Here is a 17717-nt window from a genome sequence, read left to right as displayed (position 1 = left end):
AGGGAGTACACAATTTTGTGCACAGAAGTTAAGCTTTCTAGAAAACTGACATCTGAAAACTATTGTTCACACAGCTGGCGTTAAAAGGAAGGCCGATACAGCCACAAAACATTAAAGATGGTAGAATAGTGTAGTAAGAAATCTGCATATTGCTATCATTTAAGAACTCTCAGCACTATAAAAGGCATTTAGAAACATTCAAAAATGCTATAAAATTTCATTCTGGGACAGAACTTAGCCTTTAAGAGGACTCTATGCACAAAAACTTTGTTTGCGTAGTAACTTCATCCAGCTTTCCTTCTTGGAGGAAATATTGCTTGAGAGTTTGACGTTTCCCCAACTCTACGACCCAGAAGGGTACAAAATAGGAAGTCAGGCTATACAATCTACAGCATTTTCTTACAAGTTCAGAAACATTTTAAATTATCAGCTAATCGACATAAGGCACAACTAACTGCACTTTCCCGAGGTCATTCATGGAGCCCAGCACAGAGCCATGCTGAAGCTCTGTTTAACATTCCACTCTGGACATCTTCATATCTAGCACCGGCCATTCTCTGAAATATGCCATATGCTATGCATTAAGCAACGTCAGAGATGCCGTCCTCTGCACCAAGCGAGTGCCAGAACTGTATCAGAGAACTGAAGTCTGCTTTCAGCTTTCTCCTTAGAAACTTAAGTAAAAAGAATCAACTAAAAAAACTCATGAGAACATATGATACAGAATATTTACTATGAACACATTCATTACATTCTCCCGTACTGAGGTTGGAAACACTCTGCAACATTACACTACTGTCATAAACCCTGAAGTAGATTAAAAATTAAATAACCAGCTTCCCCACAGCAGTTTAAGACAGAAATTAGACACTGCTTTAATATGACTTCTTATCCATTTGAATTAGTTTATGGCAGTCACGGATTTTTTCCATGGCGATGAAGTCACCATGCTGCGAAAGTAAGGAGAAACTGCTACCAGCCACCAGGTGAAAACATCCAAGTTTCTAATTGCACATTAAATTGGTGTTTGCATTGACACTCCAGGTAGAGCTCTAAACTCCATTACAAACAAGTCACTGCAAAACCCAATCAGATGGTAACCGAAACCACCAAAAAAACCGTGAAACTCTGAAACCGACTGATTTTTTATTTTTTTTTAAAGCAGGAACAGCAGCAAGATAGCTGTAACTTCTGAAAAGCTCCTCCCCTTCCCTCCTGAAAACATTAATCCATGTTTGATTACTGAAACTGCTGTTAGGATGTACTCTGCACTGATAGGCAGGTGTTGAGAAACTCATCCCAGGTGCTTCTACAAGTACTTGAGGAGCCCTTAACGGTTTTTACTTACAGTCTCTCCGCATTCCTGGGAATATCCCTCGGTACAGTTTTGAGTCCTAGTCCGTGACAATCCACGTTGGAAGCAATACATGTACATTTATGCGGGCATCCTCCAACGGGCATCCAACTCACGGAGCTCCAAAAGCTCAAGATCATTCCAAGGCACAGAAACGCACATCTTCCACCAGACAACATGGTTTCTCGATCGCTTCAGTGGGTATAAAAGTGCGTGCGAGCAGCCGGCCCTTAAAGATGAAATGCCTCTAAGAAGAAAGGGAAAAGAAAACAAGAGGCTCTTAGTACAGCCCAAGGGAACCCACCGCTGCCATCATCGCCGGAGCACCAGCAAACCTTCAAAGGCGCCCGAAAAGGTTACGTTAGGTGGAAGAAGGTGGGGAATTGCCTTTCGGGCTCAGGTTTCTTTCTGCTATCTGCGAACGGTACCAGAAGGCAGAGAGTTTAACAGAGCTTCAGCCAGAGGCGTCCTCAGATGAAAGAGAAACCGGGAGCGGAGGCAAACGCACGCCAAACATCCGTCAGAAGCGGCGGCAATCCCCGCAGCAGCCTCCTCCGCTCCGCATCGCCCCACCTGGGCCGGGCAGGTGACCCGCGGAGGAGGTGACGGGCGATTCAAAGCGGCCCCGCCGCCGGCTCCTCAGGCGCTCGCTCGCTCCCTCCCTCCCTCCCGCCGCTCGGCTGCCGCTGCCGCCGCGGGCCCGCACCCCCGCGCTGGCGGCCGGCGGAGCCGGGACCGGGAGGCGGCGAGGGGAGGCGGAGGGGGCGGAGGCGGCGGCCGTGCTCCCACCCGCTGTCTGCGCTCGCCGCCCGCCCGCTCTCCATTCACTGTGCATGGCAGCCGGGCGAGCGCCCGCGGCACGGTGCCACCCCTCCCCCCTCCCAAAATATCACCCGCAGCGCCCATTGGCTGCGGCCGCCCTGACGTCACCCAACTGCTGAACTTTCGGAGCGGAGCGGAGGGAGGGTGAAAGTTTGGGGGCCGCGCCGGCCCCGGCCGCAGGGAGCGGGGCTCGGCGGCACCCCCCGGGCACCCCTCGGGCACCCCCCCGGCACCCCGCGCCCCTTCCCCGCCCGGCGCCGCGGTCCCCAGCGGCGGGGCGAGCCCGCCCCCTCCCCCGGTCCGGGTTTCGGAGAGGAATGTGCGGGCCCGCGGCACGGGAACCGCCGCCCGGCGCTCCGGCGCTGCGTGACACGCTCTCAAGTTTCCCCTCGGAGGGGAATTCGCCGCCTTTTGTCTGCCGCGTTTCCACTCCCCGAGTACCCTCTGGCGGCCGGAGGAGGACGTTCACCCGCCCGCCGGGGAAGGACGGGGCGGCCTCGCCCGCCCGCCCGCTCCGAGCCCCGGCCGCGGGGGTCGGGGGGGGCCGGGGCGGCCCCGAGCGGCTCCCCGCCGCCGTACCCCCAGCTCCCCAGGGCAGGCCTGAGCCGGACTTGGGCGACGTTTTCTGGAAAAGAGACCGGGCGGGCCGCCTTCGCGGGCTAACGCGGTTCTGAGCCGATGTAGTTGGAGGCTCGGAACGTTCTGCCTGAAGTGTACGGAAAAAGCACAACGAACACCGCGGCGCACCCCGAAAACGTGGCGGCGCCGAGAGGTTACTCGGAAAACCGCGAGTCCTCGGAGACACACGAGAAGGCGTCTTTTTAAGGTACGTCTTAGCCCGTTAACAGCAAGGTTCTCCCTGTAGGACACCACACACCTACGGTGACCTCCTGACCCAAAATAAAGCTGGCGTATGCACATCATGAAAACCCGTCTCTTTCAAAATACCGAGTCCCTTATTCTGCACGCTTAAAAAGAAGGCACGTTTACGCATAACATACTTGGGAACACAGACAATACCTTCTTCATCTACATCACAAACTCTTGGTCCATGACTATGGAGTCTAGGCTCTCTTTCTGCAGGTAGGGAAAAGTTTTCCTTTTCACCGTTCAACAAGGATCGTGCCCAGCGTTACCACCAAACTCCCACAACCCCTCCAAAGATTTGGTAAGGCTAAGTTACATTAGGACTCAAGTTCTCAGGTTGTGCTCAAAATGTGTTCTCAGCTTTCCTCCACAAACAAAAAAAATTTAGTATTTTAAGTGGAGGGCTTGTAGGAAAAAAAAACCACTGTAAGGTGTTCACCATAAGATAACGGACACAGCATTCCAGTGTGCAGTAGCACATCTTAAACACCTGTTTATTTCTGGCAACAGTTGCTTCATGCTTTCATTACTGAAATTTGTAATTACCTGCAGCATTCCTGCCCACCTTGATAGTTGTTTTTTCCCAAACCAGTGAAACGTCCCCCTTTACAGCCAGCAAAGCATTTCCTTGTCTACTGACCTCCCTAACAAGCTAAGACTTGGCACTCTAGAGCATTTCCCTGTGGAGAGAAATTTGCCAAAGAGCACATGCAAGACCACAAGTTAACCTTCACCTCTCTTGGTCTTTGTCTGAAAAAACAATGAAGTGATTTTTCTCATAGCGAATTATTTACAGGATAAATTTCCTTTTTACATAGAAGCCATTTTGATCAAGCCTTAAGATTGAACCACTTACCTGACTAGACTCAAAGCTCAATTAAGTGGTCCTTATATAGCAGTATCCAATGCAAGAAGACTCAGTGACAAATGACACGAGGTTTGAAAATGCACAGAGAGACTCAGCTGTCACCCCTTTAAGTGGCTGCTTTACGCTGCTTCAGAAAAGATTAGAAAACACTATTCTCCCACCTCTCCCAAATCTACACAAACCAAAAGCTTGGGAAGGTGCCTGTAATTCTGTCTGGATCCCCAAATAAACCTCTCCTTTCCTGGAGAAAAAGGCAGAGGAAGATCACTTTAACCTCCAGCATTAACAGATGAAGTAAGGGGCAAAGCCACAACAAACCCATCTACAGCCTTACAGTACCCAAAGCAGCAATGATAACTGCAGGAGCTTGAACTGATCCCTCTCCTTTACCCTCTAGAGAGGGCAAAAGCACAGACAGCTCCAGGCCTGTCACTGACACTCATCACTATCTATTCTGAGGCAAGCACCCTCAATCAAGTGTTAGTCTACAAGAGATCAGCTCTTGGAACAAGGAACAGCTGGTTCAGACAGACAAGACAGAAATTACACTGCTTAGGAAGACAAAGTACTCTGAAATCTCTGAAGTCTCCTCCATGCAGACTGAAGGTATACATCCTTAGCTCATTCAAGCAGTGCAAATACTTTTGTTGGAACCTAACTTTCCTTGGCAGCCAGGCAACATCATTCCAAAAGGGTTTTTTTCCTGTTCTAGTTTACTAGCAAGCATCTTCCCAGCTACAAAGATGGCCATATGGAGAGGCATGCACCCCTTTCCTCAGGATGGAAGTACAGGAGCTGTTGGATACTAAGTAAATATGATCACAGGCAATGCAAACGTCATAGCCTAATGGTATTTTTTTTTTTTTAAGTTACTAATGTTCACTTGTGATGAACTTCAAATTCTACGAAATTGTGAAAAAACTCCCTAAAACCTCTTCAACACTGTCATCCATGGCAGTCAGCATATTCCATGCTTCACTGCTAATTCCTCACATTTCCCTGAAAAGGACAAGTGAACCAGACAAAATGGTAGAAAAATAGATGAGACGAAAGTCAAGCTTATCCTTGAAATACATTTAAATATTATAAAAACTAAGGGGCATGTTTTCCTACATTCCAGTTGACGTAGCTCTTAAAAGGCAATGGTCACATTTTCTCAAGGCATGCCACAGTGAAGCAGAGTGTTGACTCTGCTGTTTTTCCTTCGCAAATCTACTATGGCTTCTGGCTCCTGGCAAGTGCTAGAAGCTGGCAGACGAGTCACTATTCATCTCTTAGTACGGAGTTGGCAGAGGTCAGCACAGCACGTGTTACACAAAACTGCACAAAACAACAGAATATGGAATAATCTGAATCTATGAAGTGTTTCTTATTTGTATTTATATTAATTTAAACAACTAAGTTATTTTTTATGAAGGTACCTAAAGCTGGACAGTTTTTATCCATACTATTCCCTGAAGTTTTAGAAACAACCAACATTTCCATATATGCAAAACTCCTTACAAACAAGATTATTATCAAAGGTGTGCTGTCTACTCAGCAGGGATTTAAATCTTTATCTTGCTGCTTCTGCAAGAAGAAATATAGTTGTTTCTCTTAGAAAATGAGTAGTTCACTGTATTTAGAACATCTTTGCATCAATTTGGAAACTGACTTTTATACATAAATATTTTTATTTAATCGAATTGTTTTCAAGTAAGAAAAAAAGTAGGTTTGATTTTTTTCTCTTGGTATGGAAGAACATTTACTAAACAGATGATCAGAGTATATTTACATTCCAGCAATGCTGTCACCTTAGCAGCTCTGTAGCTGCCTCCTCTCTTGAACCTGCCAGTGACTCCACCACTACCTCCACCTTGCGATAGTACCCTTAACACTTCTTACAGTCTAGAAGAGAGCCGAGTTCTGGCAGCAGCGGAAAGCCAGGGTAGAAAAAACCAGAAGATGTATCTTGGCATGGGAATCATGGCAGCTGCTTGGGGAGACGTAAGTGAAAGAAAATCACTTCTCTAGACAATTTTGGACTTCCAACACCTTCTTCACAAAACGTGCGAGCACAAGAAGTGTTTTAGAGTTAATTTCAAGACACGTTACATGGTGTGGCATGCATAACGTCACCATATATTCCTGGGCAGTTATGCATGTGCACATGCTGTGTAGCAAGTGTGACACGTCTGAGAAACATAGGACTCACTGCACTTGTGTTGTCCATGTGGCCTGCACATGTGCAGTAAATCTGATGGCTCCCAAATGCTCATACTTTTTGCATGCACAATAGTCAGTTGTCTAGAGGCCTGATGGGAATTGTAGCAGGGCCTGGTCAGCTGGCTGAAGTCCTGAAATCTGAAAGTTTATGGGCAAAAAATAAGACCCTTTTAAGGAATCCAAACATATGGTACTCTGGTTCAAGCAACAAAAGACCATCACAGAACCTCATACTGCAGGACTACCTGCACAACAGAGCAAAGCCTCCACCATCACTAGCAGTAACTAGGAGGGTGGAGAGGAAATGAGTAATTCTGATCACTTCAAAGGAATCAAGCCTTCCTTGTATCTTATCACTTAAGTCACAAGGCTCCCTGAACAGCCCTAAGAGGAGCTCTCAAGCACATCCACCACATAGCTTAATGCTTTGTCACATGATCAAGCTGATGTGTGCATTTTAAACACGCTAAGTTCAAACTCCACCTAATTTTAAAGTCACTGATGCAATCATTTGGGAAGCAGTGACATATACCAAGTTAAATAAAGTATCTCAGTACATTACCTAAAAAGGACATAAAGCTAAGGCTTGAGAAGCCTGTCAATGCTAAGGAATTTGAACTTGATTTTTATTAGAAGCTAGGAATAGAACATAGGTTTACTATGACAGTTGTCAATATTGCCACGCTATTTCAGAGCATCTAACATCTAAGCACTTAGTTATGCTCTCCATAACCGCTGCACGAACTACGAGACACCTATTTTAAAGGCAAGAACAGGACTCGAGTTCTGCCATCCCCAAGATTTAGGCAGAGCCTAACTTGTGTCCCGCTGCCCTCTTGTGGCTGCTGAGCTCCCCGGGGTCCCCTGCAGACACTCCTTCGCGACCTTGTGAAGGTCTGTCGCACGGATCTCGTGCGGAGGGGTTCACTCCCTGTTGCACACAGGTCATCTGAAGAGGTTAAATACTCTTTGAACCTGTGAGATTTTAAAATGCATGCGCAGATGCCGTCAAAACTGCGGTCAAAATAAACAATAGGAAGGTGGTAGCACCACAGAGAAGAAAAATAGATTCAGTTGATGCTGAATCAGACTATGTTTTTCACTGTAAGTTTATCTGAGCCCTCAGAGGTTTAATGCCAGAAGTTGCATAAAGATACTGGTATTTTTCTACTCCCATTTCAAGATGAAAATTAATTGTCAATTAAACAGTGAATATAGGCTTTCATAAAGATATTTTCATGTTAATTGTTTTTGTTAACTAAGAAAACAATGCTCTGTTTTCTTTGTTAAAAATGCATTAGGCTGAGCAAACAATGTTTTCACCTGTGCCTTTGTTTTTAAAAACTATGCTTACTGAAATAAGCATTAGCTGCTCTTAAAACAGTCAAACTATGAAATGAAAGCAACCATCAGATCTAAGACACTACTAAAGGCAACTACTTGATATGAAACATCAGATGGATTAGAAAGTCTAGCAACTGAAGCTAGCCTTATATTCCCCTCAAACAGAATAAAACCATGAATATTAGCAATCCGTACATCTTTACTCACAGATCCATTCCCATTTTGAGATGTGGTAATAAGGAAGATGCCTCCATGCTGACTCCATGCAAGAAAGCTTATGTCACTGTGTCACCCGGCATACCATGATTTGCCACACAGTACACAAAAAGAGCAGTAACTTTAAGCAGTGAAGAATTTAAACAGGATTTCTTCCGCTTAGAGTGGGGCTCCCAATCATGTTAATTATGTAGATGATCATGAATAAAACTTAATAAACCATCTAGTCTCTCTCTTGCTTAGATTCAGACACAGAATTGCAATTGTCCTTGAAATTTGGAATTAGTTTATTCTGTCAGTTTAATTCTAATAATGGATGCTATGGAATTTACCTGCTCCTTATTCTAGTTCCTAATATCCTATTGCTCAGGTAGTTGAAGTCAAACTGGGAAGTAGCAGAAAGCTAATTGACTAACATCGAGAAGGGATCATGCACCTTCACTGTTGCTGAAAACATTTTAAATGTGTTAACGAATTTTAAATTACAGCTTATGAAGAAAACAAAAAGGTAGTTACACTAAAAGCTTAGTAAATTAAATTAGGTTATTTTGTATTAGATTTGTATCATACAACAGAAACAACCTAGAAAGCCTTCTACATTATATTCCCTCTGCTACTTACTGTGCTATATATTCCATCAACTATAGAGTGTTAACTATTGAGTTACCTTTGTCTTACACAGTTTATATCCACATACAGCTTTCTATAGCTTTGTCTGCTTCATACTCAGCATTTAAGTAAATACTAGATAAAAGGAGAAAAAATGCAAAACAAGGCCTATTATTATGTGCTTTTAGTGCACAAAAGCTACCTAATAGATGAGCATTTTTTTCTTAAATTAAGGTCTGTAATCAAAAAGACATAGCTTGCACATAGCAGGCAATATTCAATACATTTCATTCTGTTTCCAGGGCATACAGGCTTCTGTAAGGAAGTACTGAATCAGTTGGAAAATCTAAATAATTAAAATATTTGTGGAATATAAGAAAGGTTAAGGATCCTTTCAGGCTTGAGAGTGTTACTTCTGATGCAAGGCATAGCAAGTTTTGGCAATGGTTACAGGAGAGATCGGAGGGTCAAAATGAATAATCCATGACCTTCACTACTGTATGAAACAGTATTTCCATAGCTTTATGTTGTTTTCTTTCAGCTAGAATCTGACATTAAGCAATTTTGAGACATTCTGCATCAGAGGAAATTTAGGTTGGATTTTTTTTTTTTTTAATTCAAGGTATAATAATTCATAGTTCGTAGCTGTCTACACCAGCAGTTGTTAAAAAAAAAAAAATCAGTTAAAGGGGCACAATCATAGCTACACTTTACCATCAACTATTAAGACAGTCTAGAAACACTGTTTCATACACAAGGCATTGCCAGTTTCTGGTATAAATATGCTTTCTCTCTTTGTACTTCAGCATACAGAATACTAAGAATTTTTACACCTATGCATCAATGCACAGTAGTTTCAGTGGTGGAAAATGATTAAAAATAGTACAATTTAGGAGAAAGATTAGTGGATTAATATGCTGAAGATGCACTGCTCATAACAATATAAACTTAACACACAAAAAAGCCATAATGGTTTTTTACATTTAGTGGCTACTTGCACATAGATCCAACCCAAAAGCTCCCGTTGAATAATGGATTCAGAAAGAAGTCATATCCATTTTATCACCCCAGAAAGGTCTTTGAGAGGTAAACAGAGAAGGCACCCAGGAAAACAAATTCAAATACAGGCTTCTAGCTCAGCCATTGAAGTGTATTAAATGCAAAAGTTTTCAGAGCAGTAGGCTCAGAAGTAAATACTCTTGGACAAGAGCTAACAATTCCATTAATTAAAGAGAATGCAATCCTTTAGGTACAGACTATCATCATCACAAACTAAAACAAATATTTAAAGTTTTCAAGATTTGACTAGTTCCTCAGTTTGGAACCCAAATCAGAAAGAAGGATGGGGCAATATATCTCCATTACTCTAAATGAGGTCTTTTCACATTGAAAAGATATTTATTACCTTACACTGTCTTGGAGGACAAAGCTAACCTGAAAATCTTGGCAGCTTTGGAGAAAATAAAGCATTCAAAGCTGTTTATTAATAACTTCTGTATTTTGATAATTTTATTGAATATTAATAACACTTGCATGTAGAAGGAGCAATGCCATTGCCACAATGTGAAATATTTCATTATTGCAACTGCGGATGGTTCACATTGCTCAATGTGTCAAAACAGAGCTGTCTTGTTTTGAAGCATAAGTAGCTGCCTAGAATTTTTCCTTCAAAGATGCAGCAATAGAAATAAAGTATCATTTAGCATGTGCTGGCATCAGATGTTCATGTCTTCATCTATTCACAGTATAGCAGTTCCTCACCCCAATGTTGAAAAGTTTTCAATAACATATCAGAAGTTTAGAAATATGTTCAACGTAAAGCTTAGGCAGCTAGATCCCCATTATGTCAACACACTAACATTAAAAAATTCTTTTGACTACAGAAAGGAAATATCTAGTGCTTAAAGCAGGAACCAGAAAACCTGGATTTTGTTTCTGTGTTACTTACAGGCTATGACCTTGGCAAGCCAGCCTTCTGACCTCCATTTACTAGTTCATAAAGAATTATAATACACACAAGGTTATATAGCAGTCTGAGCTTTACAAAGCATGTTTCAAGTATTATTTTCAGTCTAAGTTGAAGTCTTCATTAAATATCAAGAACTAGAAGTATTTTGTAAATATGCAATATTTTTATTAATGTGAACATTTTGTGGTCTTTGACATCAGATTTTTTTTCAATTTCAAATTTTCCCTGTGTTTACATGCATATGTATATTGATCTGGATGCCTGTAAAATAGTATTTTTAACAGTACTCTTCAATATCTACTCTGCATACTGTATAAAAGGGATGGAAAGCCAAAGAATGAAAGATCTGAAAATGTGTTATGCAAATTTTTTGAAGTGGAAAATTTAACATCTAGTTCATAAACTTTGTGGCTTGTTTGGGCTTCCTAATTTGCCCCTACCCCAAAATGAGTACAAGAAATTTCACAATGAAACTGCAAACATAAGGACAATAAGCTGACCAGCCACACTGGACAGAGAGCAAAAAGGACTTATCTGATTTTCTAGGTCGCAGAGGCTGTCTTGCATAGTTTCTTTCAAGCCAGCACTTGGAAAGAAAACTGCAAAACTTCGTAACAGCTTATTACCAGATTATTTGCACTGAAGTTTTCAAGGTTGGTCTTTCACATGCTATAGAAGATTACTACACTCATTGGAATGAAAGCACTCTCTGTCCAGTATGTTTACTATTTGGAAAGCCAAATGCTGCTAATTTAATGAACTCAAAAAATGACTCGAAAATATTGCTTTGACACTTGTTTGCTCTTTCAGACACAAAGGATGATCTGCTCAGACTTTTGGAATTTTAAGAGAGTTAGAACATTTTAAAACTACAAATGAAAGCCTTAAATATTAACAACATTCCCCATTCTAAAAAAGATAGTTATTTTTAGGCCAAACACATTATTTGCCAGTCTTCCTGTTGGTTATAATTGTCTTTTCTCAAGAGAAGTCACTTGAAATTGTCTAGAAACATTGTTTTTAAAGTGCAACTGAGTTTTCTTTAATCAACATGCAAACATATGGAAACAAAACAACAAATTTAGAAAATGAAGCTTCTCTTTCTAGTGGCAACTCTTAAAATTCACCTTGGTACTGGGGAAAAAAAAAAGAACCGTATCTCCTCCTGTTAGCCACTCTCAGATCTGCCAGACTTGTAGAAGCACGCAACTACTGAAAACATGGCTTGAGTGCATTTTGGGATCATAAGCTCAAAGTTATGCTCCACAAAAGGAGTCCTGCGTGACTCACATCAGGTGAGATGGGTCTCACATCAAACAAATGGAGAATGTATAGAAGTACAAAACAGGATGAAGGGAAAGAAAATGACAGAAGAATGAAGTAGCAAGGCTAGGAATCTAAATATTGCATGCCAGCAAAGGTCTAGCACATAGATGACGCTACAAGAAATGATATAAACGTTGGTGCACTGTCCAAGTGAACCAATAGTCCAAGTTAAACCAATCCACTAATCCAGGAGTGTTATGATCAATCTCCAAATTCTGGAGTACTGTGGAATGCAAATAGGGTAGAACACCTTTCAAATTATCATATGCCATGATCCTACCCTTGAAACACCTTTCAGAGAAGTCCAAAAGATAGTGCGCATCTATCATGCATCTAGCAGGCCTAACACATTTTAATTCATGCACATATGACCTCATTCACTGTCACTGTGGAAGAAATAGCAGATAGTTAATGTATAAAGTTATATAATTTCAGGATTTATCTCAGGATTTCATAATCTAATTCCTTTTTCTATCATTTTCTCTTCAAGATTTACTGAACCACTTTATGATTCACCTTCAACAATCCACTTCACAAATAGAATACAAATCACCAAAAAAAGGCCTTATGCAATTAACCTTTTAATTCTTTACATTATTACTAGAAAATTGACACTGAATGCCAAAATAGAAATTTGACCTACAGTGACTCTAAAACCTGGCTTCATATCCAGGATGATTTCTAAGCTTGAGGTTTTATGCCTTAGAATAAATACCAACTATATATCATTTAAAAGAAGTCTAATGCTATTGTAGGTTACTCTTTCATTAGGAATAGGCTAATAAATTTACTTTATTGTTCCCTTTCTTTAAAATGTCTTTTACTGGACCTTGTGCCTTCTTTACTGGCTGTCATATATAATCATGTGCCTTTAAGCACCAGGAAAAACAAAATTCACATCACAGATGGATTCTTTTCCAAGATGCTGTGCAGAGAATGTATTTGTCCCTTGCCAGAACATTATCCTCACAATTAAGGGCTAAGGCAGGAAATTATGTTAGTAAGGTCATGCTTCAGTTTCCATGTATGTTTAAAAATAAAAATTGAGATTTTGTCTAGAAAAATATAAAGAAAGATAAGTTAGTTAATACAGTCCAGTAGGTTAGAATTAGTATTTGCTGGTTACTTTAAATGGAATATACATACACACAACAGAACGACACAAATGAAGAAGTGATCCAAACAAAAAAACACAGTCAGATCACATACATGTAAAACTGCTAATACTAATATTGAAAATAATGCAGTTTTTACAGACTCACTGGACACTATTAAGATAATTTTTCCAAGCCACAGCTTTATTATAAAGCAACCTTTTTCCCATTACTTTTATGCTGTAAATATTAAATTCAGTAGTCTATTCCATTGGCTTTATGCAGATCATTTGAAAGCAACTTCATATACTTTTGGGGGGGGGGGGGGGGGGGGGGCTTATTAACCCAAGTAATTTTGCAGTGATTTCATGGGTTCATTACAAGATTGTTTAACACTCTGAAAATTGGAGAGAAAATCTAGTCTGAGGGCAACCTTAATATTATGGAATTATTTAAGCATTAAATGATTTTTATCCTATAAAAAATTATAATAAAAAACATGTATCTGTTCATCTTGTGCTGGTCAATCAACTACTGAATTTTAAGCTTCAGTATGATTATAGCTGCTATAGCCTTATTCCTCCATAATCATGTCAAATGTAAACAGATATTCACAACATAACCAATCATTTTTATTTGCATTGTTAGTCTGGCTTTTAATTATTCTTCTCTCTCATTTTATCTCAGCCAATGGGAATTTTGGTTGCACTTTGCAGGATTCATTGCACATGCCTCCCATACTATTATCCACAACTGTTTTGTGTTTTAGGGAACACAGCTCACCACTGATAAACAGCCAAACTAAGATACTGCACAGCTCCAGGATTAGGGTTGTTGGTGTTGTAACAGCTTTGCCTTTATTCTGTACCAGGTGGTGAGTAAAATACCAGCTGGTCCACTTGTTCTTGATATTTAATTATCTGAAGTAGATTGAGCAGGAGGCTATAATCAAGGCAAGTGACTAAACAAGCATTAACCAGTTGAAGATTTGAGGGAACAATAGCAAGTTAGCTTTTCGTCTGGGTAGAAAAATAAAAAATATATGACCACAAAAAGAAAGCAATAAAGTTACTCTGTTACTAGATAATAAAATGAACTAAGAAAGTAGAAAGCAGTTGTTGTAGGAAGCCTGGATTCCTGCTCAGTCTATCAGTTTCAGTTTATGACTAAGATTTCTCCACCAATTAATTGTGATATGACTGCTTCCTTGTGCCAAAATGTAAGTGATTTCAGGAACTAGGACAGAATTTGTCTTCTGTAAATATGCAACCTTGACTGGGTTCAAGCCCATGCCATCAAGTATAATTTTATCTGGCTAGTGTGAAATTTTCAGAGAAGCTAATTATTAAGGTAGCATTTTTAGAAGCCAAAACAGCCAGGGCACAGATTTAGCCAATTGCCAGACAAAAGCTTTTACGTTCCAGTTGGAAGTCTAAACTCTTCACTTCTCAATTTCACACAAACATAAGATGGACCATTTGTCAACATAAAAACATGAAATAAACTACAGATTATTCAGTAATTTTAAGGTCAATCAACAGACTCGGGAACAAATCAATGCCATGACAGTGATATCTTACTAAGTTACATCTGGGCAAAAGAAGAAGAGACTTTTTTTTTTTAATTATTTATTATATGCTTGTCCAGATCTTCAGAAATGGTTGCTTCATAGTTGACTGGCAGTATATGCAAACTTACTCATCTGTTAAATCTCATTTATCCAAATTAGCATTGTAATAATGTAACTGTTTACCATTACAGAACCCTTCTGCTAGCAATGCAAAAAAGAAAAGTTACTGAAATTGAAGCTGTAGCAACTGTAAGTCTGTTAGACAGGTCTTACACAGTAGAGATGCTTTTTTTATGCTAGAGGAAATACTCTGGTTTTGCTTATTTTCATGGCAGAGTGCTATTCTCTTTTATGTACATCCTTTTATAAGTACTAAATTAAACATATATTTAAACCTGAAACATTGTACATACAGCATTGTTTTTCCATATGTAAGATAACCTTAATTAGCAGGAAATATTAAGGGCAAGTAGAAAATTACGAAGAATTTACATGGGTAAGAATACTTTCCTTGCATCAAAACCAGCTATAAGTGGGGGATTAAAGAACAATCAAATTTTTCAGTTTTCATAAACAAGCACAAACACTAAGGTTTTAGAAGGCTTACAGCACAACATAACCTCCAAAATATTCCCCTAAAGAAAAATCAAATTACTGCTTATGTGCTCGAACTGGTAAATTTTACAAGGAAGAGCACAGCCACAGAAAAAAAACTAACCTTTTACACTGATACCGAGAAGAGCTATGATTCCCCGTCTGAGGACAAGAGCAAAAAACCTGCACATGCACACAGTAACAGGACAGAACAGAGTTGAATAGAAACTTAAGAAAATGTTCATCGTGTCAGATACAAGATGGCATGGCATCAACAAATCTAGTGAGACCATATTCACATAATAAGAAAGGCAAAACAGTGAAAGTGAGCTGTGACGATACAAGTCTCTTCCACCAAGAAAGGGTCCAAGTATTTTTTCACTTCTGCTTGTCTGCACTGCAAAATGTTTTATATTAAAACTTAAGTGCATGCCTATACATTTTTTTTCAGCAAGCACCAGAAAACCCTTACAGTGGCATGCTGAGTTCACTTCAGTGGTGAAATGAATATTACAACTTTTTCTCCTAATATAATAAATAAGCACAACGGCCTGGCAAATTTGTCCATGTACTGAGAACGAACACACACGTTTTACAAGTTGAGCTCAAAGCATACAACATAATTTGTACACAAAAGTTAGCTGCAAGATAACCAAGAAATAGTAATAGATGATTGGTGAATGTTCATAGAAGACTTTAAGCAGCAATATGTTGCAGAACACGAACAGCTAGTCATCAATGCACAACATTCATACAGTCCACAGCTCTCTCCCTGGTGATCTTTCCTGAGATCTCCTTGTACCTGAACAGGACTATTGGAATTGTTCCAGTGGCCCACAATGCTCCACTGCTCCATAACAACCTGGATACTTTGATTTAATTTGTCCCCTCTGGACAGGGGTTGGATGAGATGATATCGATGGATCCTTTGCCACCTATATTATTCTGATACTCTAACAGGCTTTGTCAACCTTTGGAGAAAACTCAAAAAGATAAATGAAAATTGAGCAGTGTATTCAATACGTACACATATATTAAAGAGGAATTATCTAGACAGCAAGCACAAGAGACATCATGGCTAAGATCAGGATGTACTACATAGATTCAGTTTTCTTTTTACTATTCTAACCATCATCTGCCAAAGGAAGAAGGAACTGGATGAATCCTCCCCTCAAATCTGGGCAACTGTATGAAGACTAATTTTTTAATCAATGTTTGGAAACATTGTTCAGCCATCTTATTAATGCTTGTTTAGCCCCACCTCAAAAAGTTTTCTAGAAAGAACTTCAATCATGTAAAATAAAATTCTGAAATCACTCCTTCAAATTAATATGCATTAGAACTGTAAGGTTGGTTGGGTTTTGGGGTTTTTTTAACCCTAAAGTTTCCAGTGTTATGATCAAGGAAAAGACTTGTTCTTCTCGTTGATAAAGTCTCATTTAAAATTCTCAAGCACCCTGGCAATAAAACTACTCCAAGAAATCACAAAGAATGTAGAGAGTAGCACAGTTATGAAATTTAGTCTAAGAAGACTCCCCATGATCAAATATGTTAAGCTGTATACTTTGAGTATTACTTGTGTATATGGATACAGAAATACGCAGATTTTGTAGTAGGCCTTCTGACCCATTCCATGGAATTATTGCCAAAATATCTCTTAAGTGTTCTGGATCTGCTTAATGCAAACATTTTGGTTGTAATTACTGCCTACTTGACTTTTTTTCAGCTCTTGGGGACATATTTTCATTAAACATCTTTAAAATAATATTAAGAACTCTTATATCCACAAGATTGCCTTTATCCAAAATGCCAATACTTTTAAGAAGCAAAAAAATAGTTTTTAAAAGTTGTGGGGGTTGTTGTGGCTTTATGGGGGTTTTTTTGGTGGTAGTTTTTTGTTTTGTTTTTTAAATATTGAAGTAATATTTTACCTTGTTAAAGTTTCTTTATCATAATTTGATTACCAGTTCACTGTTCTTCTGTCAAAGTAGATGCATTACTGCAAATTCCTATTCAGGTAATGAATACCAAAAGCATTCCTTGAACAATATATTTAAAATTTACTGCATCTAAATTACTTGCTTCATAAGTATGTTGACTTTGAAATTTTAGGCTCAAACTACTGAATTCCTCCCTGTGCACATTATTTATTTTTACACACACAAGGAACAAAACTTCAACCATTATATGCTAACCAATATAAGTCTGCACAGTTATTTAAGCACCCATCAAGATTAGCTTTGGAAGCCTCCATGGATGGAAAAAGTCTAACGCAATTTTCACTACTTACTGTTAAACTACCTTTTAAATATTTACTGTTGGATTTATTCACTGTACAAACCAAAGTCCTTGGAGTCACTGTAAAATTAAAAAAAGCATCACCTATGAGAAAATAAATCAATATCTTAACTAGAAGTTTTTACACTTTCCACCAAGTTATTTTTGCCCAATATGAGGGGAGGGGGGGGGGGAACCAGAAATATCAGCTTGGTTCTGAATTTATTCACTCACTGCCCTGATAATGATAATTTTGATTTATTTTGTCATGCTCAGTACAGAGTGTTTGTGGACAGTGCTCATCACAGTAATACAATATAAGAAATTTAGGATTATTTTTCTTCACACTAGAAGACCCAAAATATACAGGAAACTATATAGACTCAAAGCACCTGATAGTTGGCTTTTAAAGGCTTATGGAAGGGAATGACAAGATACTAGCAATTAGTAAACAACAAGCACCCCTCTCCACAGATACTTAGTAATCCTTTACAGTTTATCAATAATGCTCACTGAACTTAGGAAAAAAAATAGTTGTTCAAACAAAGTTCCTTTCAAATCCTGAGACCAACAGCTATTCTCACCACAACATAGGTCCCTCC

The 17717-nt window shown here is 39.6% G+C and overlaps 1 protein-coding gene and 1 long non-coding RNA gene across 6 annotated transcripts in view; one reads left to right on the top strand and one right to left on the bottom strand.

The window, feature by feature from the left end:
• SLIT3 (slit guidance ligand 3) overlaps positions 1-2091 on the bottom strand; it is a 535954-nt gene extending 533863 nt beyond the window's left edge. The window contains exons 1-2 of one of the 5 annotated variants that reach the window (XM_069773165.1): positions 1690-2091; positions 1349-1601 (exon numbers count right to left, since the gene is read on the bottom strand). In XM_069773165.1, coding sequence (XP_069629266.1) covers positions 1349-1533 — 185 coding nt within the window. In that variant the 5' untranslated portion in view covers positions 1534-1601; positions 1690-2091. Of the gene's footprint in view, positions 1-1348 lie in introns of all 5 variants that reach the window. The other 4 variants (XM_069773166.1, XM_069773167.1, XM_069773168.1 and 1 more) reach the window with 4 other exon arrangements.
• A 3884-nt stretch (positions 2092-5975) lies between these two features.
• Positions 5976-17253, top strand: LOC138682306 (uncharacterized). Its single transcript, XR_011322414.1, has 2 exons — positions 5976-8879; positions 11065-17253. It is a non-coding gene; the product is annotated as an uncharacterized lncRNA (long non-coding RNA).
• The last annotated feature ends 464 nt before the right edge of the window (positions 17254-17717 follow it).

Source organism: Haliaeetus albicilla, chromosome 27 (assembly GCF_947461875.1).
Source record: "Haliaeetus albicilla chromosome 27, bHalAlb1.1, whole genome shotgun sequence".
Lineage (NCBI taxonomy): Eukaryota > Metazoa > Chordata > Aves > Accipitriformes > Accipitridae > Haliaeetus > Haliaeetus albicilla.
Note: the sequence above shows the minus strand (reverse complement) of the source record. Positions and strands in the feature narration are given on the sequence as shown.